The sequence below is a fragment of the Orcinus orca genome, chromosome 3 (assembly GCF_937001465.1).
Source record: "Orcinus orca chromosome 3, mOrcOrc1.1, whole genome shotgun sequence".
In the NCBI taxonomy this organism is placed as follows: domain Eukaryota; kingdom Metazoa; phylum Chordata; class Mammalia; order Artiodactyla; family Delphinidae; genus Orcinus; species Orcinus orca.
In genome coordinates this window covers 16,461,791-16,487,948 of record NC_064561.1, presented here as the reverse complement: position 1 = coordinate 16,487,948, position 26,158 = coordinate 16,461,791, and the positions used below count along the sequence as shown (strand labels likewise).

The following is a 26,158-nucleotide window of genomic DNA, read 5'->3' as shown; positions in this document are numbered from 1 at the left end:
GTGATGAGGCAAGGAGTACGACTTTATGCGGAATGCCGGCAGACGGAGAAGATAGCAGATTACTGTCTCTGAAAATCCGTCTTCTCAGGGTTTGGAAGCCAGTTTCTTTTATAGCACAGAGAAGGGGAGGAGATGAGGAAGTAAAGTTAAAAGGCCATAAGTTTTGCAAATATCTCCTGGAGTGGCCAGCCTCGGTGAGGGGATGTGTAGATTTCTTCTTTCTTGCAGCCATCCACAGGTGGGCGGGGTCAGATTGTCTTCCGGTGAGCTGAACAGAGGCACTTTAGTTTAACATTCAGGCAGAGGGGCAGGGTTCCCTGAGGCCGGCCATTATGTATGATTATAATAACAAAAGCAACGAAAAGCAAAGGGTAAAGTGAAAGAAACAGATCACATAGAGTCCAATTTAGCTCTTCCCTGTTACAATTCCCCACTGTCAATGTCCAATCCACGATCTTGTGGAAAAAGGGGTGACAACGCTTTAACTGCTCAGTAAGATGGATCTTTCTGGGAGTGTCTGCCATCGGTGTCAGAGTTCCAAATGTTGAGATTTGTCTTTTGTTCCGCTTTGGAAGAGTCTACTTTACACCTGTAGACTTAAAAATATTTACAGCCTAAAAGTTGAGAGTTAACAGGAATTTTGAGGTCTTCAAGCCCAGGAGGCCACATCTCAAGTTAAGGAATTTAGCATTTTTCTATGTATGGGAAGATGCAAGAGTCTGGGCTCAATGAAATCATTCCTTTGATATATACCACAGCTATCTGGGGCCTGTATCCTGTATTTTCATATCCTGAGTTTCCTCAGGACTCACCATAGGGAGTGGTTGCAGTCTGATGGCTGCTAGATGGCAGGTATTCTTCTCCTTCCTGAGTTTTCTCAGGCTTCACTGGCTCACGTTGGAGGGCTGCAATCCCTGATGATTGATCTTCTCCTCTTGGTCAGGAATTTGACCAATATTTGGGAGACATTTTATGACCAAATTTTGTCCCACAGTGCTGGGAGGCTTATCCGAGGTCAGGTGAAAATTCTTGATATGCTACCCCAGATGCTAATTTTCGGATTAGGCCCTATTGATAATTAAAGATTCTCTGGATCCTCTGTCTAATTATGATCCAGAAGACATTTTCCCTTGTTGCTTCTTCCCATACCTAGAATCACATTATTACAATTATTTTATGTTATAAATGTGATCTATTTCCTTAAGATGTTTAGCCATAGAAGAAGTTTTGTTGGAGGCCTGGTTACACACTAGGTACTACAAGAGGCAACAATCTTATAAAATAGACAGGATATAAGTAATGTAGCTAGTAATATTGACAAAGATATAGTGCAGCAGGGAGACACAAAGCACAAACAATTTGGAAACAAAGAACAAATTAAAACAATAATTAGCATAATATTAAGTCCACAGGAGAGCCAGCTAGGGACAACAAATTCTGGCAGGATCAAGTAGAGAGAAAAAAAAGGTTTCATCTTTGTTTACAAAGGCATACTTTATCAACTTGTTGTAGGTCATAGCATAAGAGAAAAGGTTTTTCCGAAAAACAAAGATTAAAGCCAGTATATTTCCCAAAGTCATAAAGTTATAAATCATATTTACCAGTTCATTCAGTGCCATGTAATTAATTCCCGTTGATCTGGATGAAATAATCAGGTTTCCCATTAGTCTTGTCATTTGTTACCCAGTCCAGTGATATTATCTAAAGGCTAACAGAAACTTATATTTGTTTAAAAGTTCATTTTTTATCAGCCTTCTTGAAAATCTTCATTTTGTAAAAGCATCAGGACAAAACTTAAAATAGCATAGTTAAAGATTTGAGTACAATGCAATTAGCAGGAAACTTGGGTATACCACTTTAGAATAACTAGTATTATGATTGATAACATATCAGGACATATCAGATGTTAGGGATTCCATATAAATTTTGGAATATCTATATAAATGACATTTATCCATACACTATAACCTAAGATTCATCTCCAATCACTTGACAATGTTTTTGAAGTAGTTTAACATACCAAATAAACCTAGTTTGACATTTCTCTCTGAGATGTCTAGAGATGTTCTTTCGAAGTATCCCATAGTCAGCTGGAGGCTAAAAAGCTTAGATTTGATATTTGGGAAGTTTGTTAAAAATATCAGAACAGTTTTAAAACACAACAGGTCACTGTGAAACAATACTTATTCATTTAACTAAAGTCACAAAACGATTAAAAGAAAACAAATACGCATCACCTAAGGGCACAGAAACTTATATAATCTGTTATCAAAAAGAGCATGTCTAACAGAGAGAAATCAAATTCCAGTCTTGTATTAGCTTACTTAAAAAAAAATCCACTTACTTAGTTAACTTCAATCTAAATTTAGTTAATCCTGACCAGGTACAAAACTTTCTCAGCAAAATGTAATTCCATTTCTCATACCATCTTAATGGAAAACACACATTCTACCATACTGAAATGTTTTATTATTTTCAGTAGCTTTAATTATGTATTTAAATTAGAATCCCTTACTCTTAAAAACCTTGATTTCTAGTGACAACCAAGAGGCAAGTAATAGTTACTAAAATCTATGTCCATTGATTTTAGTGTTTTTCTAGATATGAGAAGATGCAAGAAATTGGGCTCATAAAATCTCTCCTGAAAATATCTAACTATCTGAAGGCTTGTTCTGCCGGTTTTTTTCCCAGAGCACAGAGTGACTCATTCCTGATCTCCACCCTGAACTCTTTTCAGAGTGTATTGAAGGTCAGTGACTGCAGTGGCTAATGACCTAATTCTTGTAGAGGCAGATGGCAAGTGACAATTTTTAGTTGGCATCACCATGCGTTCAAATTAGAATTTTCTGTTTATCAAAAGATAGTTAAGGTAATTCAAATGCAAGACACACAATGGGAAGAGATATTTGTAGCACACTTAACTGACAAAGGACACATCCAGAATATATGAAAAGCTCCTAAAAATAAATGAGAAAAAAAGCAGAAAATCCAATTTAAAAAGAACAAGTAATTTGAACAGAAAGATATCAAAACGGCCAATAAACTTTTTTAATTATCAGGGAAATGCAAATTTAAATCACAACACAATATTACTACATCCCCAGCAGAATGGGAAACATTAAAAGACTGACAATATCTAGTGTTCATGAGGATGTGCAGTAGCTGGCTGGATACAAAATGTGTATTGTACAACTTCTTTGGAAAACTCTTTAGCTGTAACTACTCAAATTGAACATTTACATCCTTATGAGCCAGCAATTCCATTAAGATGTCCATAAGATTCTTTGATTTTTAATAGTTTGAGTCTGTCACCAAGGGTATGCTCATTTTTGTTTGCCCTCAGAAAGTCAGTTTGTGAATCTGAAAGAGAACTGGACTCAAATCTGGAAATGCAGTTAGAAGCTGCCTCTAAGAAGGGCCTTCAACAACAACTAGCATCCCTTCATCAGAAGTCCTCCAAAAGGTAACCTAATTAGTACTTGAGGAAGTGGGCAGACAACTAAGATAATGAGAGGCAGGCAGTTGAGTGGAGAAGATATTTGTAATACTTACTTAAATATCTACAAAGACTTGAATTCATGAAATATAAAGGACTCCTAGAAATCACTAAAAAACAGACAACCCAATAGAAAGATGGGCATGAGACATGAATACACAAGGATATCAAAATGGAAAAAAAAAAGTAGGATATCCAAATAACCAATAAACATAGGGAAAGATGCTCAACTTGATTAGACACCAGGAAATCATAAAATAAAATCACAATGAGGTACCAATACACACCCACCAGATCCATTACAATAATAGATAGGCAACACCTTGTTTGCAATGATAAGGGAAATATAAATTGGTACAATCACATTATAAAATTGTTTGGCAGTATTTATTAAATATTAAAGCTGACACATGTCTACCCTACTATTCAGCAATTTCACTCCTATTTCCAACAGATATGGATACCTATACTCTCCAAAACACATGCAGAAAAGTGTTTTGTAGATCTAGTCCTTTTATTTTCTAGGAGGATAGTAATTAATCCTCAGTTAACATCAATTGATATTGGGCTTTGATAAATACTAATGCATGTGGTGCATTTCTAGGCTAATCACTAGAATAAAAATGACAGAGTGAGTAACTTCTGCTTGGAAGAGAGAAAAAAGATAGAATGATTAAAAGTTATTAATCCAAAAGAGTTCAAGGATGGGGCTTCCCTGGTGGCGCAGTGGTTGAGAGTCCGCCTGCCGATGCAGGGGACACGGGTTCGTGCCCCGGTCCGGGAAGATCCCACATGCCGCAGAGCGGCTGGGCCCGTGAGCCATGGCCGCTGAGCCTGCGCGTCTGGAGCCTGTGCTCCGCAATGGGAGAGGCCACAACAGTGAGGGGCCCGTGTACTGCAAAAAAAAAAAAGAATTCAAGGATGGAGAAAAGAGAGGGGACACAGAACAGATGGAACAAATGGAAAGCACAAAGTAATATGGCCTATTTAAATATAAACGTATCAGTACTTATGTTCAATGTAAGTAAGTGGACCAAATCTTCCAGTTAAATGACTTATTAGAGTGGAAAAAGTAAACAATATTTAATTATATGCATTTTATAAGCAAAACATCTAAAACAAGAAATAAAGGTTGAAGTTGAAAAGAGATTTGAGGGACTTCCCTGGTGGCACAGCAGTTAAGTATCCGCCTGCCAATGCAGGGGACACGGGTTTGAGCCCTGGTCTGGGAAGATCTCACATCCCACGGAGCAACTAAGCCCGTGTGCCACAACTACTGAGCCTGTGCTCTAGAGCCCACAAGCCACAACTACTGAGCCTGTGTGCCACAACTACTGAAGCCCACATGCCTAGAGCTCATGCTCCACAACAAGAGAAGCCACCGCAGTGAGAAGCCCGCATGCTGCAACAAAGAATAGCCACCGCTCATCACAACTAGAGAAAGCCCACATGCAGCAACAAAAACCCAATGCAGTCAAAAATAAATTAATTAATTAATTTTTTAAAAAAGAAAAGAGATTTGACTGCAACATTAACAACAACACATAAAGCTTGTGTATCTAAATGAATAGACTCGGAATACCAGTTCTGGAACCAGCTGCCTTTGCTGGGTTCCCCAAAGCCAGCAGGAAGACGGCAGGAACATTGGGTGTGTGCCCTGTGGCTGCAGGGGTTGCTGTGCCTAAGACCACTCTGGTCCTGACTCTGACACCAGTGTGGACTTTGAACTTTTAAGATTTCTGTCATATGCTCTTGCATTTGCCACCAGCTCTCCTAGCAGCCACTCTTCTCTACACAGTGGGGACCTATGCCCGAGTTGGAGCACAGTCTCTATAGGTGATGGCTTTGATGCTCATCAGCTGCAATTATTTGTGATTATAAAAAATAAAACCTTTAAACAACAAACAGTATCAATAACAAAAATTTCCACTAAGAGAACATTGCCTGTTCTCTGGGCAATAGAATAGGCCTTGAAAATGCAGAGAAAAGAAATACAGACTGCTCTCCAGAATTTCAGTGTTAAGTGCAGTTGAAATCTCAGCAATAAAGGAGGTACAATAGAGCTATCTACTTACTCTGCTTATGGCAGGTCACTGGCTTATGTGTCTTTCAGTTATTTCATATGTATTTATACAGCCCTGAAATATCTTCTATGTTTATAACAAATATTAAGTCACTTGTTTTCATAGAAACTTACAAGGAAGGTATTATTACAATCCCTATTTTCCAAAATAGAAAACTAAGGTCCAGCATGTTTTCCTCACTGGAGCAGGACTCCACAGTTGTAATTTTCAGAGCTGGGACTAGAACTTGCCACTTGGCCCTGGAGTGCATGACCTTAACCACTGTGCTATGCTACCATTCTAATTTTAATGAGAATGTGAAGGTGCTTTGATTTTTCAGCTCAGTTTATGTCTTTCACATCTCAGTTATTTATGTAATAGTTATTTTCAAGTCCTTGTCTACTAATTCTTTTATAAGTATCACTTATGGGTTTGTTTCTATTGACTGGTATCTCTCCTTGTCATGAATTGGATTTCTTGCATACCTTGTAATTTGGGCCTGGAGGCTAGACATCATTAATTTTATGTTGGTGGTCGGTAGACTGTATATATATATATGTGTGTGTGTGTGTGTGTGTGTGTGTGTGTGTGTGTGTGTGTGTGTGTGTGTGTGTATTTGTATTAGTCAGGGTTTTCCAGAGGACCTATTATATGTAATATACATATATCCCATTGTTTCTGTAACCAATATTATATTATATATAAAAGGAGATTTGTTATAGGAATTGGCTCACACAGATTTGTAGGCCAAGAAGTCTCATGATCTACTGTCTGCAAGCTGGAGAACCAAAAAAGCTGGTGGTATAATGCAGTCCAAGTCCAAAGGCCTGGGAAGCAGGAGCTTGGATGTTCAAGGGCAGGAGAAGATGAATGTCCCAGGTCAAGGAGGGAGAAAGAAAATTCACACTTCCTCCACATTTTTTTGTGCTATTTCGGCCCTCAACAGATTGAATGATGCTCGCCCACATTGGTGAGGGTGGATCTTCTTCGCTGAGTCTACCATACAAATGCTAATCTCTTCTGGAAGCATCCTCACAGAGACACCCAGAGATAATGTTTGACCAGCTATCTGGGCATCACTTCACCCAAACAAGTTGACGCATAAAATTAACCATCACAGAATTATTTTAAATATTTTTAGACTTTTAAAAATGATGCAGTTGCTTTAAAGAGCTTGGTCTTTTGAGGATACTATAAAAGCTTTGTAAGGCAGGACCAGGATAGGCTAATGTGGCTTTGCTAGTGGGGCAACACATTTCTAAGGACTCTATAGCATGACCCACCAGGTAGGAGGTTTTACATTCTGACTTCTGCGGACACAGAATGACCCACTTGAGTGACCCCGGGGATTGTTCAGCTTGCTCCCCTATCCATGGTTCTTATCCAGCCTGGATAGTTTCCTCATGTGCATATACTCATTAGTGCCTGTGCAAAGAGTTCAGCAAACACCCATGAAGATCTCCAGAGTTCTCTCTGTGCTCAGGAACCTTCTCTTTATACTGTGGCCCTAGATTTATAGCTGCCTTTCCCTCCTCAAAATTTTATCCCTGTTTCCTTAACTTAATTCACTCTCTGCCTGGATCTCCTCATCACTGTATCCTGGAAGCTCTGCAGGCTCTGAGCTGGGGCAGCTTTGGGCCTCCCCTCACTTGCTACCTGCCTCTAGACCACTGTCCTGCGCTCTTCTCATCCAGTGTCTGAAATATTTCCTTTACATAGTTCATCTGGCTTTTTACTCATTTGATGTTGGAAGGAAGTCTGGATCTTATTATTTCATTAAAGGCAGAAGGGGAGGCTCTGAAAGGATTTTGAAATAAATTCTTGATTATTAACTTGGGACTGAGAATCTTTGTTACTTTTTTTAAAAAAAAAATTTATTTATTTATTTTTGGCTGCACTGGGTCTTTGTTGCTGCATGCAGGATTTCTTTAGTTGTGGCAAGTGGGGGCTACTCTTTGTTGGGGTGTGTGGGTTTCTCATTGCTGTGGCTTCTCTTGTTCCAGAGCATGGGCTCTGAGCATGGGCTCAGTAGTTGTGGTTCGAGGGCTCTAGAGCACAGGCTCAGTAGTTGTGGTACATGGGCTCAGTTGCTCCGTGGCATGTGGGATCTTCCCAGACCAGGGCTCGAACCCGTGTCCCCTGCACTGGCAGGTGGATTCTTAAACACTGCGCCACCAGGGAAGTCCTGTTACTTTTATATAATGTAATTCTAGCTTACTTCTTAGTGTTAAGAATGTTAGATTTTTATTTTCAATAGTGTGATTTTCCATATTTTAACAGATTCACAAGCAAGGATTGTGAATTAATAGTGATTACCTCATGTTAAAATATCTTCATTTTTAAAAATTAGGTGATGACTGAAATATTAAAAATTTTAAGTCATTAAGAAAGAAAAGGAAACTCAGGGACAAGAGAAGCTTTCTGGTTACAACATTCTTATCAGTCACTTTTCTTTCTCTCTAAACTTTCTGTCTCAGCCTCAGGACCTGCACCAGCTCTAAATTCCCCTCCCAGGCCCACAGGGGCATCTCTGAGGCTGACAGGGCCTGTGGCTTCCTGTACCTACAGCTCCGTCTTTGTCTACAGAGTGGTAAGCAGAGGGTAATCAAGGCCCCTTCTGAGGATAGATTACATTCCTGAAACAAAGGATGAGCCCTTTCAGGCAGTGAAATACTTAGTCAAAGTCCTTGTGTTCTGTGAGTTTTCAGATTTCGTTATTCATTAGTGAACTTGAACAATACCCAGGCACACAGATGCTTCCTGACAAGCCCTTGAGTACAGGGATTGGACATTACTTTTCCCAATGATGCTGGCTTCTGACCTTCTTGTTAATGTTTTATCCTCTCCCACTGACAGACACAAAGGCATGTGTGGGCCTTGTCAGTGTAGGGGGAGGGTCTCTGAAAACCACTTGAATATACAGAGTGAGTCATGCCAAGGTGCATCCACATTTCTCTGTCCCTTCCTGGCCAGTCCTTGCTGTAAGAATGGGGAATCCTTTGGAAGTTTCATCTTGAGTCAAGGAAGAAGAATCATGTACAGCAAAGACAACTGCCCAGAGTCTCAAGCCCAGGGCCACAAAGAAGAACTGGAAACAATGTCCCCAGATTAGTTTGTAAGACTTGAATATTCAAGAGGCCAAGTGAACACTGGCCCGTCATTATGGAGAAGCCCTACAGCAGAACCTGGGCCAGATTGGGAGGAACATATCCCCTCAGGTGTATGTCTCTTCTATATTCCACTTCATGATCCTTAGGTGACCAACATGGGCTGGCCTAGCTCATCACACTGCCCGGAGCAGAGTAGAGAATTATGAGACCAGCCTCTGCCTATGGTCCTGTCTTCACAAGACTGGAAAGGACTTCACACACTGAGCTTGCCCTGCCTCTCTCTCCTAGCTGCTCCTCAACAACTGAGGCCCAAAGCAACAATGCTGAGGGAATCATCTGGGGATATTGTGTAGAATGTTCATGGCCCCTGAGAAAGGCAGGTTCAGAGGCAGAGAGCCAAGGAGTAGGTCTGGGCCATCTAACCCAGCCCTGATGGTGTTTGTTCCAGCCAGCTCTTTCCTGTGCACATGGCCACCTCCCACTTCCCAGGACCAGCTCCAGGCTTGGTCCATCCACATTTCTGAGGTTCAGAGCTCTGGATCTGCCCCCTCAAAAGTGAACTATATTGAGACACTGGAGTACTGTTATGGGTTCTGTGAACCTTGGGTCCTTTATGGTAATCTCGACACCCATTTCCTGGTCTTCTGTTGACAGACCTCAGGCCCAGCAGCAGTGGTAGACTCCATCTGATTCTGAACCAGATCCTGGTCTTAAAGACAGGACTTAAAGTCATGTAAATCTGGATCCCAATTCTGTTTGAGAGACAAGTGTTGCATCCATTGAATTGTATAATATCAGAAGGTTAACACCGTGAGTGGGGGGTGTGTGTGTGTGTATGTGTGTCTCTGGGGGGGGGGTAGAGTTTGCTAAAATAATCCAGCCAGTCATTAACAGTATAAATATGAACATAAAAGTAATGATCTACAGGTATTAGAAATACTCAAAAAATACAACAAAAGATATTCCAAAATACAACAAAAGATATGAGACACACAAAAAAATAGAAAAGCATGGCCCATACGCTGGAAAATAAGCAGGTACCAGAAATTGCCTGTGAATAGATGTCAGATGAAACAGAAAAATACTTCAAAATAGCTGAAAAAGTACAATTGAGATGAAAAACTTGCTAGAGTGTCTCAATAGATTTGAACTAGTAGAAGAAAGAATTAGCAAACTTGAATGTAGATAATAAAAATTATGTAATCTGAAAAAGAGAGAGAAGAGAGAATGAAGAAAAATGCAAGGAGACTCACATAAATGTTGGCCATGGTTAAGTACACCAATGAATGCATAATGGGAGTATCAGAAGGATAGGAGAGAAGGGAGCAGAAAATTATTTTGAGGAAACAATAACTGAAAATAACACAAATTTATTAAAAAAACACAATAACCTACACATTCAGGAAACTCAACAAACTCCAAGTAAAATAAATGCAAAGAGAGCCACAATTATATACATCACACTAAAAATACTGAAAGCCAAAACAAAAACATAATCTTGAAGACAGCAAGAGAATAACCCCTTGTCACTTATAAGGGAAAGCTAATAAGAATAACAGCTAACTTCTTATCAGAAACAATGGAGTCTAGAAAGCAGTGGGATATTCAAAAAGCTAAAGGAAAAAAAAACCAAGCTGTCAACCAAGAATCATATATTCAGCAAAGCTATCTTTTAAAAAATGATGACAAAATAAAGACATCCCCAGATAAACAAAAACAAAAATTTGTTTCTACCAGACCCACCTAGCAAGAAACTTAAAAGGAAATTCTTCAGATTGTAGTTCAAATCCAAATGAAAAAAACAAAGCACTGGAAAAGGTAATTATGTAATTCTAATAGATAATATATATACATATTTCTTATATGTCTCAACTGATTTTAAAAAGTAGTTGAATAAAACAGTAATCATGTAATGTATTGTCAAGCCTAACATTTAGAAAGGTATTATATTTGTCAATTATAGTACAAAAAAGGTGGGTGGAAACAAAGCTGTATTGGGATAAGAAGATAATTCCAGATGGTAATCCACAGGAACAAATGATGAGAACCAGAAATGATAAATAATGAGGTTAATATAACAAAAGCTACAAACATTTACTTGTACTCCTTTCTTTTCTCAGCTTCTTAAAAGTCAAAACATTACATAAGATAATCATTATAACAATGTACTGTTGGGTTTGTTATATTTATAGATGTAATATGTATAACAATAATACTGCAAAAGGGGGGGAAAGAGAATATAATTATATAGAAGTAATGTTTCTATACATCACTGGAATTAAGTTAAAATAAATTTGAAGCTTATTTTGATAAGTTAAGATGTGTAAGGTAAGCCCTAGAGGAAGCATGAAGGAAACAACTTTAAAAATTATAATGAAAAAATCATAGAAATTAAAATGCTATTATGGAAAATATCCACTTTAATGTAAAAGACAGCAGTGTAAGAGGAATAGAGGAACAAAAAATACCTGAGACATAGAAATCCAAAAGTAAAATGTAGTTTGTAAATAAAATATTTTACATATGAGTAGATTACACAAAACATAATAAAAAGGCAGAGATCATCAGTCTAGATAAAAAAACAAGATCTATCTATATACTACCCATAGGAGACAAATGCTAGATTCAAAGATACAAAAAGATTAAAAGTAAAAGGATGAAAAATATATTTCATGAAAAGAACAAAGATAATTGCTGGAGTGGCTATACTAAAACCAGACAAGGTAAACTTCAAAACAATAAAGTTAGTAGAGATGAAGAGGACATTAATAGTGATAAAAGAGCCAATCCACTGAGAAGATAAAATAATTCAAGGTGCGTGAACCATTTTTAACCCCTCAGCTGTGTGAGTGTTCTATTGTACTATATCCTTGTCTGCACTTGGTATTATCAGTTTTTAACATTTAAGGCATTCTGGTGTGTGCGTGGTGGTGTCTCATTGTGGTTTTAATTTGCATTTCTCCAAACTTGCCTCCTTAGCAAAGTAGGCACTGTATCAGTCTCATAATTTTCATTTCTCCAATAACTATTTTTGAATAGCTTTTCATGTACTTAATTGACATTTATGTATCTTCTTTGGTAAAGGGTTCAAATAGTTTTTTAGGGGTTATTTGCCTTCTTATTTAACTGTGAATGTTCTTTATATATTCTGTGTTAAAGCCCTTAATCAGAGAAAAAGAAAATATAATAATTCAAAACATATATGAACCTAATAACAGAGCACGAGGCTCAGAGACCTCAGGGACAACATTAAGCACACCAACATCCGAATTATAGGCATCCAGAGGGAGAAGAAAAAAGAAATGGTCTCAGAAAATATGTGAAGAGATTACAGTTGAAAATTTCCCCAACATGGGAAAGGAAAGTGTCAACCAAGTCCAAGAAGTGCAGAGTCCCATACAGGAAAAACCCAAGGAGAAACATGCCAAGACATAAATTAATCAAACTAACAAAAATTAAAATCAAAGAAAAAGATATTAAAAGCAGCAAGGGAAAAGCAACAAATAACATAAAAAGGAATCCACATAAAATTAACAGCTGATCTTTCAGCAGAAACTCTACATGCCAGAAGGGAGTGGCAAGATATATTTAAATGATGAAGGGGAAAACCTACAACCAAGATTACTCTACCCAGCAGAATCTCATTCAGATTCAATGCAGAAATCAAAAGGTTTGCAGACAAGCAAAAGTTAAGAGAATTCAGTAACACCAAACCAGCTTTACAATGAAGGTTAAAGGAATTTCTCTAGGCAGGAAACATAAGAGAAGGAAAAGACTTACAAAAACAAACCCAAAACAATTAAGAAAATGGTAATAGGAGCATATATACCAATAACTACCTGAAATGTAAATGGATTGAATGCCCCAACCAAAAGACACAGACTGGCTGAATGGATACAAAAACAAGACCCATATATATGCTGTCTACAAGAGACTCACTTCAGACCTAGGGACACATACCAACTGAAAGTGAGGGAATGGAAAAAGATATTCCATGAAAATGGAGATCAAAAGAAAGCTGGAGTAGTTATATCTTCTTCTTCAATCCAAGAAGAAGATATAACAATTGTAAATATCTATGCACCCAACACAGGAGCACTTCAATACATAAGGCAAATGCTAACAGCCATGAAAGGGAAAATCAACAGTAACACAATAATAGTAGGTGATGTTAACATCCCACTTACACCAATGGAAAGATCATCCAAACAAAAAATAAATAAGGAAACACAAGCTTTAAATGACACATTAGGCCAGATGGACTTAATTGATATTTATAAGACAGTCCATCCAAAAACAACTGAATATACTTTCTTCTCAAGTGCACATGGAACATTTTCCAGGATGATCAAATCTTCTGTCACAAATCAAACCTTGGTAAATTTAAGACAATTAAAATCGTATCAAGCATCTTTCCTGACAACAACTCTATGAGACTAGATATTGATTACAGGAAAAAAAACTATAAAAAATACAAACATAAGGAGGCTAAACAATATGCTACTAAACAACCAAAAAACCATAGAAGAAATCAAAGAGGAAATCAAAACATACCTAGAAACAAATGACAATGAAAACACGACGACCCAAAACCTATGGGATGCAGCAAAAGCAGTTTTAAGAGGGAAGTTTATAGCAATACAATCCTACCTCAAGACACAAGAAAAATTTCAAATAAACAACCTAACCTTACACCTAAAGCAATTACAGAAAGAAGAACAAAAAACCCCCCAAAGTTAGCAGAAGGAAAGAAATCATAAAGATCAGATCAGAAATAAATGAAAAGGAAATGAAGGAAACAATTGCAAAGATCAAAAAAACTAAAAGCTGATTCTTTGAGAAGATAAACAAAATTGATAAACTATTAGCCAGATTCATCAAGAAAAAAAGGGAGAAGACTCAAATCAATAGAATTAGAAATGAAAAAGAAGTAACAACTGACACTGCAGAAATACAAAGGATCATGAGAGATTACTACAAGCAACTATATGCCAATAAAACATACAACCTTGAAGAAATGGACAAATTCTTAGAAAAGCACAATCTTCTGAGACTGGACCAGGAAGAAATAGAAAATATAAACAGACTAATCAGAAGCACTGAAATTGAAACTGTGATTAAAAATCTTCCAGCAAAAAAAAGCCTAGAACCAGATGGCTTCATGGGCGAAATTCTATCAAACATTTAGAGAAGAGCTAACACCTATCTTTCTCAAACTTTTCCAAAATATAGCAGAGGGAGGAACACTCCCAAACTCATTCTACAAGGCCACCATCACCCTGATATCAAAAGGAGAAAAAGATGTCACAGAAAAAGAAAACTACAGGCCAATATCACTGATGAACATAGATGCAAATATCCTCAACAAAACACTAGCAAACAGAATCCAACAGCACATTAAAAGGATCATACACCATGATCAAGTAGGGTTAATCCAAGAAATGCAAGGATTCTTCAATATGTGCAAATCAATCAATGTGATAAACCATATTAACAAATTGAAGGAGAAAAACCATATGATCATCTCAATAGATGCAAAAAAAGCTTTCGACAAAATTCAACACCCATTTATGATAAAAACCCTGCAGAAAGTAGGCACAGAGGGAAATTTCCTCAACATAATAAAGGCCATATATGACAAACCCACAGCCAACATCATTCTCAATGGTGAAAAACTGAAACGATTTCCTCTAAGATCATGAACAAGACAAGGTTGTCCACTCTCACCAGTATTATTCAACATAATTTTGTAAGTTTTAGCCACAGCAATCAGAGAAGGAAAAGAAATAAAGGGAATCCAAACTGGAAAAGAAGAAGTAAACCTTTCACTGTTTGCAGATGACATGATACTATACACTGAACAGCCTAAAGATGCCACCTGGAAACTGCTAGAGCTAATCAATGAATTTGGTAAAGTAGCAGGATACAAAATTAATGTATAGAAATCTCTTGCATTCCTATACACTAACAACAAAAATCAGAAAGAGAAATCAAGGAAACACTCTCATTTACCACTGCAATAAAAAGAATAAAATACCTAGGAATAAACCTACTTAAGGAGGCAAAAGAACTGTATGCAGAAAACTATAAGGCACTGATGAAAGAAATCAAAGACGATATAAACAGATGGAAAGATATACCATGTTCTTGCATTGGAATAATCAACATTGTGAAAATGACTATGCTACCCAAAGCAAGCTACAGATTCAGTGCAATCCCTATCAAATTACCAATGGCATTTTTCAAAGAACTAGAACAAAGAATTTTACAATTTGTATGGAAACACAAAAGACCCCGAATAGCCAAAGCAATCTTGAGAAAGTAAAACGGAGCTTGAGGAATCATGCTCCCTGACTTCAGACTATACTACAAAGCTACAGTAATCAAGACAGTATGGTACTGGCACAAAAACAGAAATATAGATCAATGGAACAGGATAGAAAACCCAGAGATAAACCCACGCACATATGGTCACCTTATCTTTGACAAAGGAAGCAAGAATACACAATGGAGAAAAGACAGCCTCTTCAATAAGTGGTGCTGGGAAAACTGGATAGCTACATGTAAAAGAATGAAATTAGAACAGTTCCTAACACCATACACAAAAATAAACTTAAAATAGATTAAAGACCTAAATGTAAGGCTAGACACTACAAAATTCTTAGAGGAAAACATAGGCACAACACTATATGACATAAATCACAGCAAGATCTTTTTTGACCCACCTCCTAGAGTAATGGAAGTAAAATCAAAAATAAACAAATGGAACCTTATGAAACTTAAAAGATTTTGCACAGCAAAGGAAACCATAAAGGAGACGAAAAGGCAACCCTCAGAAATGGGAGCAAATATTGGCAAACCAAGAAACTGACAAAGGATTAATCTCCAAAATATACAAGGAGCTCATGCAGCTCAATATAAAAAACACACACAACCCAGTCCAAAAATCGGCAGAAGACCTAAAGAGACATTTCTCCAAAGAAGACATACAGATTCCCAACAAACACAGGAAAAGATGCTCAACATCACTAATCATTAGAGAAATGCATATCAAAGCCACAATGAGTTATCACCTCACACCAGAGTGGCCATCATCAAAATATCTACAAACAATAAATGCTGGAGAAGGTGTGGAGAAATGGGAACCCTCCTGCACTGTTGGTGGGAATATAAATTGATATAGCCAATACGGAGAACAGTATGGAGGTTCCTTAAAAAACTAAAAATAGAACTACCATAATACTATGGTAGTTCTGATGGTGCATTCTCTATGGTATAAAAATAGAACTACCATGAGCGGCCATGGCTCACAGGCCCAGCTGCTCTGCGGCATGTGGGATTTTCCCGGACCAGGGCACGAACCCATGTCCCCTGCATCGGCAGCTGGACTCTCAACCACTGTGCCACCAGGGAAGCCCTGTTTCAAACATTTTTGAAATTGCTCATCAAAGTATTTTTATGATGGCTGATATAAAAATCTTTGTTAGATTATTTTAACATCTCTGTCACCTAATTCTTGATGTTTACTAATTGTCTTTTTCATTCAAGTGATCTTCCTGGTTCTTGGTATGATGAAAGTCTTTTGTTGAATCCTGGAAAACTTGGGTATTATGTTATGAAACTCCGGATCTTATTTGAATCTTTTGCTTCAGCTGACTTGCTTTGATACTGCTACAGCAAATATGGCATTATGAAGTTCCACCTCATAATGGCCATGTGGGGTAGAAGCTCAGCTTTCCTATTTGGCCTCCCTAGACACCCAAGGAGTTAAGGGTCTCCTTTTTATTCCTTGATGAGGGTGGGATTTCTAGTTCCTCACTAAGCCTTCACTGATACCACTCTGGCTGAGACAGATAAGAGTGCCTTGTTTGCTCCCTACTTGGCCTCCTATGGCACTATTGGGTGGGAGTGTGGCCTCATCACTGTTGAGCAGTGGTAAAAATTCTGTCCCTACACTAGGCCCCCTCTGATACCACCCCAGCAGGGAGAGGATGCGATGCTCTTAGTACTGAGTGGAAGGGAGGGTGGTGTCCCAGTTCCCCATGTAGTGTCCACTATTATTGCTGGGAAGAGAGGTTGTTTATTACCACCGGGCACGAATGAATGTCCTAGCTCTTGGCACTACACACACCAGCAAAGTTTTATGGCCCCTCTTTACAGCCTTATAAGGGTGGAAGTCTAGGCTCTCCATTCAGCCTTTGCTGGTGTGTGTAGTGATGGGACCAGTTTTTTCCGTGTTGTTTGGCTGGAGTAGAGTGTTATTACCTAAGAGTTTTCTGTCTTGCTAGGGCACCCTGTTCCTGGTCCTTTGGCTAATGAAAGTAGGCTTTGTTGGGGTTTTGTAAATTTTTTTGTGTCTATGTCTCTTGCTGTTTCTGGGTTCCTGCTTCTTCAGCTCTACACTTGGGATATATGAGGCAAAAAGAACTACCGTTATCACCGGTCCTGAGGTTCCTAGCTGGCCTATATGCTTCTCTCCATTCTTCAGAATCTTCTTATGATTGTTTTAAATATAATATACAGGGGTTTAAAATGTACTTAGTGGGCAAATAGCAAAAAGTATATATCTGCCTACTCCATCTTCCTAGAACAATTTGATTTTTAGATTGAAAATTTTAGTTTGTAATCTATAACTTGATTATTTTATCCAATAATATATGCTAATATTGTTACTAATGATGTTTCTACCCCCAAAATACATAAGATGAACATTTAAAAATTTGAGTTAATCTATACCATTAGGAACCGTGGAAAAACACCGTGGAATTTCTAGGGTTGAAAAGGCCAGGGACTATGTAACTTGAACCAGAATGGGGACAGGAAAACACACAGGTCTCTTGACTTTTTGTCCAATGCTCTCATTGAAAGTTCTCTCTCTCAAAGAAAACAACAAAAAAAACCTTTAAAAATAGTTCTTGAAAGTTGTATTCCTTAAACAACTGTTTTTATAACCTGAAGCATACTGACTTACAATACTAACTGAAATTATATGTTCTCATTTTGAAAGCATAACTGTACCTTAATTAAAAAGAAAATAACACTGTCAGCTTGAAGAATTTTAGCATCTGTGGTATGTCAGTTTGTGCAGAACAATTGTCAAGCACTAAGAGCAGAGCTAACCTCTGGTTTTGTTTTTGTTTTTTTATCTTCTCACTAAACATTTCTCACAGACTGTCCCAAACTACTATTCTCAAGAATCCATCCTTCAGCCAGTTTCTCAAGCCAGAAACTTTGAACCTTCTGTCCCATCAGTCTTCCTAAAACAGGTTTCAAATTGGCCATTTGCTCCTCAGAAATATACTGATTTAATATCTAAGGATCATATCCAAATTCCTGTACTCTCAGATAGCATTTAAAGTTTCTAATAACCTAACTCTAGTTTTCATTTCCAATATTATTTTTTCTTCTATCCTACCAGGAATCCTCCACATCAGCAAGGCTTGTTTACCTGCTGGTCTCTACAGATGCTACATACACTCTCCTTCTGAGCCTTTTGCTCCTGTGGTACTCTTGTCCTTGCCATCCCTTTCCTCTCTCTAGGTATTATGATTCCATTCATCCTTCAGATTTGGATGATAAAAAAATTTGCTCTGAGTTCTTAAACACATATTGGTCACTTCATCAAGTTTCTACTTATTAAGGAAGAAACCTGATCTTATAAACACATACAACGTAGATGATGATGTATCATGACCAGGTAGAATTTATTTCAGGAACACATCGGTTAGCATAAAAATTCAGTCCATATAATCACCTATTAAAAGTGTGAAGAGAGAAATTATGATTATTTCACTAAATGTAGAAAATAAATATGACAAAATACTACTCCCATTTATGATAAAAACTCATAGCACACTGGGAATACAGGGGTATGTTTCTATTTTGATAACAGATATCCACAGACAAATTAAAGGTAACATCATTAAATGGTGAAAAATGAATGCCATCATTCATATTCAACATTGTACTGGCTTGTATATAGTACTATAATGTAAGAAGAAAATTTTAAATGTATTACAACTAGAAGAGAAAAGTAAAATGGTCATTATTTACAGATGATCATTGTGTTTGCAGAAAATTCCAAAGAATCTACAAACAAGCTATTAGAAAAAGTCAATTTAGCAAGGTTATTGGCTATACGGTCAATATATAAAAATCAATTTGTTTCTATGTACTAGTAACAAATAATTGGAAAATGAAGTTTAAAAAATACTACTTACAAGAGTACAGTGAGGACATCATGTCCTCTTATGCTTCCTTTCCATTGCACAAACCTTTCCCCTATGTGAATGTCTTTCCATCTACCTCCACACACTTGTTGAACTCCTATAATCCTTTCCAGTCTCTGTTCAGACTTATCACTCTTTTAAAGCATTCTTTCTTATCCTAAGTACTTTCTAAACTTTAATTTACCAGCAAATTCTTTTCTTAAAAAAAAAAACACAAAAAGTAACACAGATATCAAACATATAGAATAAAAGTGGAGCTTTCTTACTGAAACATGAGTATAGAGTGAACTCAGAGCCATGACTTCCTAAAAAGTCTCCAGAACACAGATTGAAACTCATTAACATTTTTAAGCACCCAAAGATCCAAAAATTGCTACTATAGTCAACATCTTAAAAAAGTGAAATCCTTCTCCGGCTTTACAGAAAATAAGGTCGATAGAAATTCCTTCACCTTCAAATTAAACAGAAACTTATCTGCATTCCTATCTTTCTGTAGGCTACCTTTCTCTCCAGCCTAAGGTAAATTCTTCCACCTATGCTCTAATTCTTTCAGAATCTCTCAGAAAATATGTTCCACACAATGATCTCATTAGTTCATCTTCAACATGTGTATACATTGCCTCAATTATTAACACAGAAATGCTCCCTAAGTAATTTTCTCCCTTCTAAATGCAACCTTCTTTTCTTCCCTTTAAACTTCTTGAAACATAGTGTAAAACAGCCCACTAGTTCTCATCTTCTAACCTAGAATAATGTGGCTTCTGTTCACCCTAATTAACAGAAATTGCTCTTGCCAAGGTCTCCAACATTCTAGCTACCAATTCCAATTTACTCTGTTATGTGATCTGTGGCACCTGACACTCCAGAGATTCAGTTCTCCTTTGGGCTCAGTAACATCACTCTTCTGGCTTTTCTCCTACCTCTAGGGCCATTCCATTTCATCTTAGTTAAATTCCTTTTCCTCTACCAACTCCTTATTTACTGATATTTTTTGTGGGGTTTATCCATGATCCCTGCTTCTCATTCTAATCTGTACACTCTGCTGGCCAAGTTCACATAGTGTGGTTTTGACTACCAACTGTGTATTTTAATTACTCTGAATTCTAGTCTTCTGGCTCTAGTCTTCTAGGTTTGTCTGTTCAGCTGTCTTCAACCTCCTAAATTCAGTCTCTACACCTTACTGCCAGAACAATTTCCCTTATGTAAAATCTTTCATTGGTTCTAGAAATTTCAGAATCAAATTCAAGTTCTTTAGGATGGCAGTAAGACCTTCAGTTCTGCCTTCTTCTCAAGCTTCAACCTGTCATTCTCACAACTTGATGTTCTACAAACATGTCATGCTGTCACCCACCTTTACCTTTGCTTATGTGGCTCCCTCCCCTTGAAGCACTCATCTCACTCTCTGGAGAATTCCCATTATTCTTCCAAAATTGGGCTCAGAAATGACTGTCCCTGCTCCTTTGGGGCTCCCTTCATTAGGTCCATTCCTTCTTTCCGCATCCTGCACAAATCTCTACAGTATTTGTGTTCTGTAACATAGTATCATTGTATCATCTATTTCTCTGTGAAAACTACTCTAACACATGGTAATTTACTTACTTTGTTACCTCTTCAACCCCCTCCTTTTGCCCCTCAATTCATGACTTCTTGAAGGCCTGTTCTTTTCTCCTGAACAATTTCCAGTGCCTGGGATAATACCTGGCTCAGGGGTTAAAGAAACATTTACTGAGTAAACTGGCTTTTAAATGGTTTAGAATTCTTTCCCTTCTTTTATTTTCCTTTGGAGTCTGAGATTTTTAAAAATTAGAAAACCTCAAGTGGGGAAAACATGCTTTTATTTCATGAAGTTGATCCCTTTTTAAAACTTTGCTACAGGTGATAGGTTCTTAGGAATTCTTCTGCAGTGAACTAAAAAAATAGCTTTAACTTTAAAGTGATTACCTAATCAAAGTATATTTTTCCTACTTAAATTAGCACGCTGTATAGAACATAGCAAGTACAGTTATAGAATAAATATGACTTCAATACAACAAAGAAAAATAATTCAAAAAACAAAATTAGAAATTGCATAAAAATTTGGGAAACAGGTGTAGTTTGGAAGTAACTAGAAAAATAAAGGAGGAAGAGAACAGAGGGTTTTGTTTTTGTTTTGCCTCTTTTTTGATGAAAACCATGTACAAAGTTTGACAACAGTTTAAGAAAAGGCAAGTTCCAGACTGAGGTAGTTTGCAGTTTATTTTTATCTATTATTTGGTCCTTGGCTCTATAAATGCATATATTTTAAGATTTTGTTTGCTATTAAAATGTTAGTTGTAATAAATATGCTATTAGCTTATACAGTTGGTTTCTAATGAGAAATCCAGCACCCCTGCACCCAAATTTTTCTGTTTATATGTTGCATAAAGTGTATAACGCTGTATAAGAGAAAAACCTTACCTTTTATCTTACAAATGGCCAAAATCAATATTTTGTGATTTGTCTCAAGATATTTAAAAAAGTGACTGACAAGTATGAAAGTGTCCCACGTATTTATTACACAGTTAAGGTTTATCCTTAGACTTTAATAACTGTGAAGACTAAATTAAAATAGAAATTTTATCATATTCATTACATTTACTAAATCATTCTCTAGTATGTATACAGTTGTCCCTCATTATCTATGGGGGACTGTTTCCAGGACACCCCCCCAACAGATACCAAAATCTGAGGATGATCAATTCCCTTATATAAAATGGTGTAGAATTTACATATAACCTATGCACATCCTCTCTAAATCATCTCTAAATTACTTGTAATACCTAATACAATGCAAATGCTATGAAAATAGTTGCCGGTGTGTGGTAAATTTAAATTTTGCTTTTTGGAACTTACTGGAATTTTTTTTCTGAATATTTAAAATTTGCAGTTATTTGAATCAGTGGATGTGGAACCCAGAGATTAGCAAGGCCAACTGTATTCTAATAAGCTTTGGTTTAAGGATTTCACACATGCAAATCCACTTTGAAGGAGTTCTCTTCAATGTGAATTTTATAATGGTTAGTAAGGGACGACCTCTGGCTGAAGAGTTTCCCACATGCATTACATTCATAGGGTTTCTCTCCAGTATGAATTCTTTGATGCGCAATAAGTGATGAGCTCTGCCTAAAAGTTTTCCCACATGTACTACATGCAAAGGGTTTTTCTCCTGTATGAATTCTTTGATGTTGAATAAGAGCTGCACTTTGGCCAAAGGATATCCCACATTCCAGACATTGATACGGTTTCTCTCCTGTATGAATTCTCTGGTGATTACTAAGGGATGAGTTACACCTGAATGTTTTCCCACACTCATTACATTTATAGGGTCTTTCTCCAGTATGCATTCTCTGATGTTGAATGAGAGCTGAACTTTGTCTGAAGGCTTTCCCACACACTTTACACTTACATGGTTTCTCTCCAGTATGAATTCGCTCATGAATAATGAGTGTCGAGTGGGAACTTAAGGCTTTACCACATTCATTACAATTATACAGTTTCTCTCCCGTATGAATTATTCGGTGTCTATTAAGTCGTGAAATAGAAGTGAAACCTTTTCCACATTCATTACATCTATAAGGCTTTTCTCCAGTGTGAATTCTTTCATGTTGAATAAGAGATGCACTCTGACTGAATGCTCTCCCACATTCACTACATTTAAAAGGTTTCTCTCCTGTGTGAATTCTCTGATGATAACGAAGAGATGAACTAGACTTAAAGGTATTGCCACATTCATTACATAAATAGGACTTCTTTCTGAGATGAATTCTCTGACATCCAGAAGGGGATGTGCTACAACTGGATGCCTTCCTTCCTGGGTTATATTTGTGGGGATTCTCTCGAGCGTGGATTTTTTGATGTATAAAAAGGGTAGACCTTCTGCTGAAGGATTTACCACATTCTTTACATCTATAGGATTTTTCCACAGTATGGGTTCTTAGGTGTTTACAAAGGGATGCACTATGGCTGAAGGCTTTTCCACATTCTTTACATATATAGGGTTTCTCTCCCGTATGAGTTCTTTGATGTTGAATAAGAGCTGAACTTTGGCTGAAGGCTTTCAAACATTCTTTACATTTAAATAATTTCTCTCCAGTATGGTTTTTCTGATGTTTACGAAGGGATGAATTGTGAATGAAGGCTTTTTCACAAATGTTACATTTATAGCGTTTTTCTGCTGTCTTGATTTTTGGTTGGTTAAGTAAATTTGAATCCTGCCTGAAGCTATTTCTTTGTATTTCATATTTTGAGGGTGTTTTTTCTCTAGCAGTCTTTTGTTGCTTAACAAACACTGATTTCAGGCTGAAATTCTGGCCAAAGTCATTATTTTTATGGCTTCTTTCTACAGTGAGGATCTTTGTATGGGTGACTGAAATTATTTGTAAACTTTCATTTTTGTCCTTCTGTTTCTTTATTCTGTCTTCATATAAGCAGGATTTTTCTGATATGAAGTTCCAGGGTTCATTTTTTTTGAGTCTTTTCCTTACTGGCCCCCAAAATGATGAGTCTTGAGTTTGAGTTGACTTTGTGGTTTTAGGACTGCTCTTACATCCTGAAGAAAACAAAAAAAGAAAGAAATTGCCAATGATCCACATGATTAGCTGAGACTAAATGTGTAGAAGGACTAAATATTAATGATATCTAAATAAGGCATTGCTTTCTGGCTAAAAGAAACTAGCAAGAGGAAAAAATAGGAAAGTAACAGTGTTACCGTATAAAATAATAATGGATGAGAGCTGGAGTACTAGGGTGAATAAAACAAAGATGCTCATTTAAAGAAGGTGAGAGTATACACATTACCAGGAGAATGGAGAGAAGGCATCAGAGGAGGAGTATGAATTGGGAAATGCAGTCTAGTATCCAAAGCCTATGACAGACTCATACATTATCTCCATGACATCACTCTCATTTCTGTAATTATTTCTAATCTTGAATGTCTTCCCTACTTTTCCTACATGTCAAACTTCTCTGTAGCCTTCAGATTCAGTTCCAGTGTTAAGCTCCTCTTTGCACCCTTTCCTGACTCTGAGCTCCAAAAATCTATTCCCCTTATTATACCACTTAACCACAGTATATTATAATATGTACCTAAGGGAAAAAATTATGAGTATAGAGATAATGAGAAAACCTTAAAAAAATTCAGCACCACTGATAATAAAAATATTCAAGAAAAACAGGAATTGAGGGATGCTTCCTCAACAAGATAAATATATATACTTTAGTCCTAAAGCCAGTATCTTATTTAATGAAGAAACTCTAGAGACATTTCCACTATGATCAAGAACAAGGCAAGGATGCCCATTACTTTCACTTCTGTTCAACATTGTACTAGATGTATCAACCAATACAAGTACACAAGCAAAATCAATTAGAGGCATAAGCATGAGTAAAGAGGAAATAAAACTATCTCTATTTGCTGATGATATAATACTATAGCTGAAACTAAACCTCAGAGAATCAATGATAAACCTTGATCAGTGACATACCAGGATATAAAATTAACACACTAAAATCAATAATCTTCATTTATACAAAGATTTAGGGAAATGAATTCACAAGAAATATGAAAAACTTATATGGGAAAAAATTTTAAAGTCTTTAAAAATTTTTTTTAAGTTTTTTTTTATTGTTGTTGTGGACCATTTTTAAAGTCTTTATTGAGTTTGTTACAATATTGCTTCTGTTTTATGTTTTGGTCTTTTGGCCCCGAGGTATGTGGGATCTTAGCTCCCTGACCAGGGATCAAACATGCACCCCCTGCATTGGAAGGTGAAGTCTTAACCACTGGACTGCCAGGGAAGTCCCTAGAACAGTCTTGAATAACATTAAAGTCACCTGAAAAACCTCTCCTATTCTTGGATAAAACACTTCAATGTTATAAAAATATAAGGATTAAGAAATATAAAGATATTTTAAATCCTGCTGTAATTAACAACATAACTTTACAACTTAAGGAACTAGAAAAAAACCCAAACTAAACCCAAAGCTAGCAGAAGGAAGAAATAATAAAGACAAGAACTTAGATACATAAAACAGAAAATAGAAAAACAGTAGAGAAAAAAATCAACAAATGCAAAATCAGTTATTTGAAAAGATCTACAAAATTGACAAACCTTTAGTGAGACTGACTAAAAATAAAAGAGAAGACACAAAGTACTAAAATCAGAAATGCAAGTTGGCAACATTACCACGGAGTCAAAATAAAAAGGATTATAAGGAAAAACCATGGATAACTGTATGACAAAAAATTGTATAGCCTAGATGATATGGACAAATTCCTAGAAACACAAAACTTACCCAAACTGAATTATGAAGTAGAAAATCTGAACAGACATATAACTAGTAAAACAATTGAACCAGTAATCAAAGCCTCCCAATAGTAAAAATGCTCTGTACCAGCTAGTTTTATTGTCTATCAAATATTAAAGATGAACTAACACCACTCCTTCTGAAACTCTTCCAAAAACTAAAGAGGAGGCAATATTTCCTAACTTATTCTATGGGGCCAGCATTGCCCTGATAATAAAGCCAGACAAAAACCCTATAAGGATAGAAAACTAAAGACCAATATTCCTTGTGAATATTGATTTTAAAATCCTCAATAAAGTACTAGGCAAAGAGAATTCAGAATATTAGAATGATTATACACCATGAGATTTATCCTTGGAACGCAAGAATGGTTCAACATATGAAAACCAATTAAAGCAACACATCACATTAACTGAAAGAAGACACAAAATCACATGATCATCTCAAGTGATGTAGAAAAAAGCATCTGACAAAATTCAAAATTCAACACCTTTTCATGATTAAAAAAACCCCAAAACACTTAATAAACTGGGACTGGAAGGAAAATACCCCAACACAATAAAGACCATCCTTAAAGAACCCATAGTTAACATCATACTCAATGGTTAAAGACTATAATCTTTTCCTCTGAGATCAGGAAAAAGATAAGGATGCCCACTTTTATCACTTCAACCCAACACAGTATTGGAATTTCTAGCCAGAGCAATCAGGCAAGAAAAATAAATAAAAGATATCTAAATTCGAAAGGAAAAAGTAAAACGATCTCAGTCACAGATGACATGATCTTTCTTAAAAATTTATTTTTTTGAAGTATAGTTGATTTACAATGTTGGGTTAATTTCTGTTGTACAGCAAAGTGATTTGAGTTACACATACATACATTCTTTTCATATTCTTTTCCATTATTTATGGTTTATCACAGGATATTGAATATAG

The 26,158-nt window shown here is 36.7% G+C and overlaps 1 protein-coding gene across 1 annotated transcript in view; it reads right to left on the bottom strand.

Moving 5' to 3' along the window:
* LOC101270920 (zinc finger protein 354B) overlaps positions 1-26,158 on the bottom strand; it is a 90,324-nt gene that overhangs the window by 38,796 nt on the left and 25,370 nt on the right. The window contains 1 exon segment of the mRNA XM_033413519.2: positions 21,918-23,465. Coding sequence (XP_033269410.2) covers positions 21,918-23,465 — 1,548 coding nt within the window.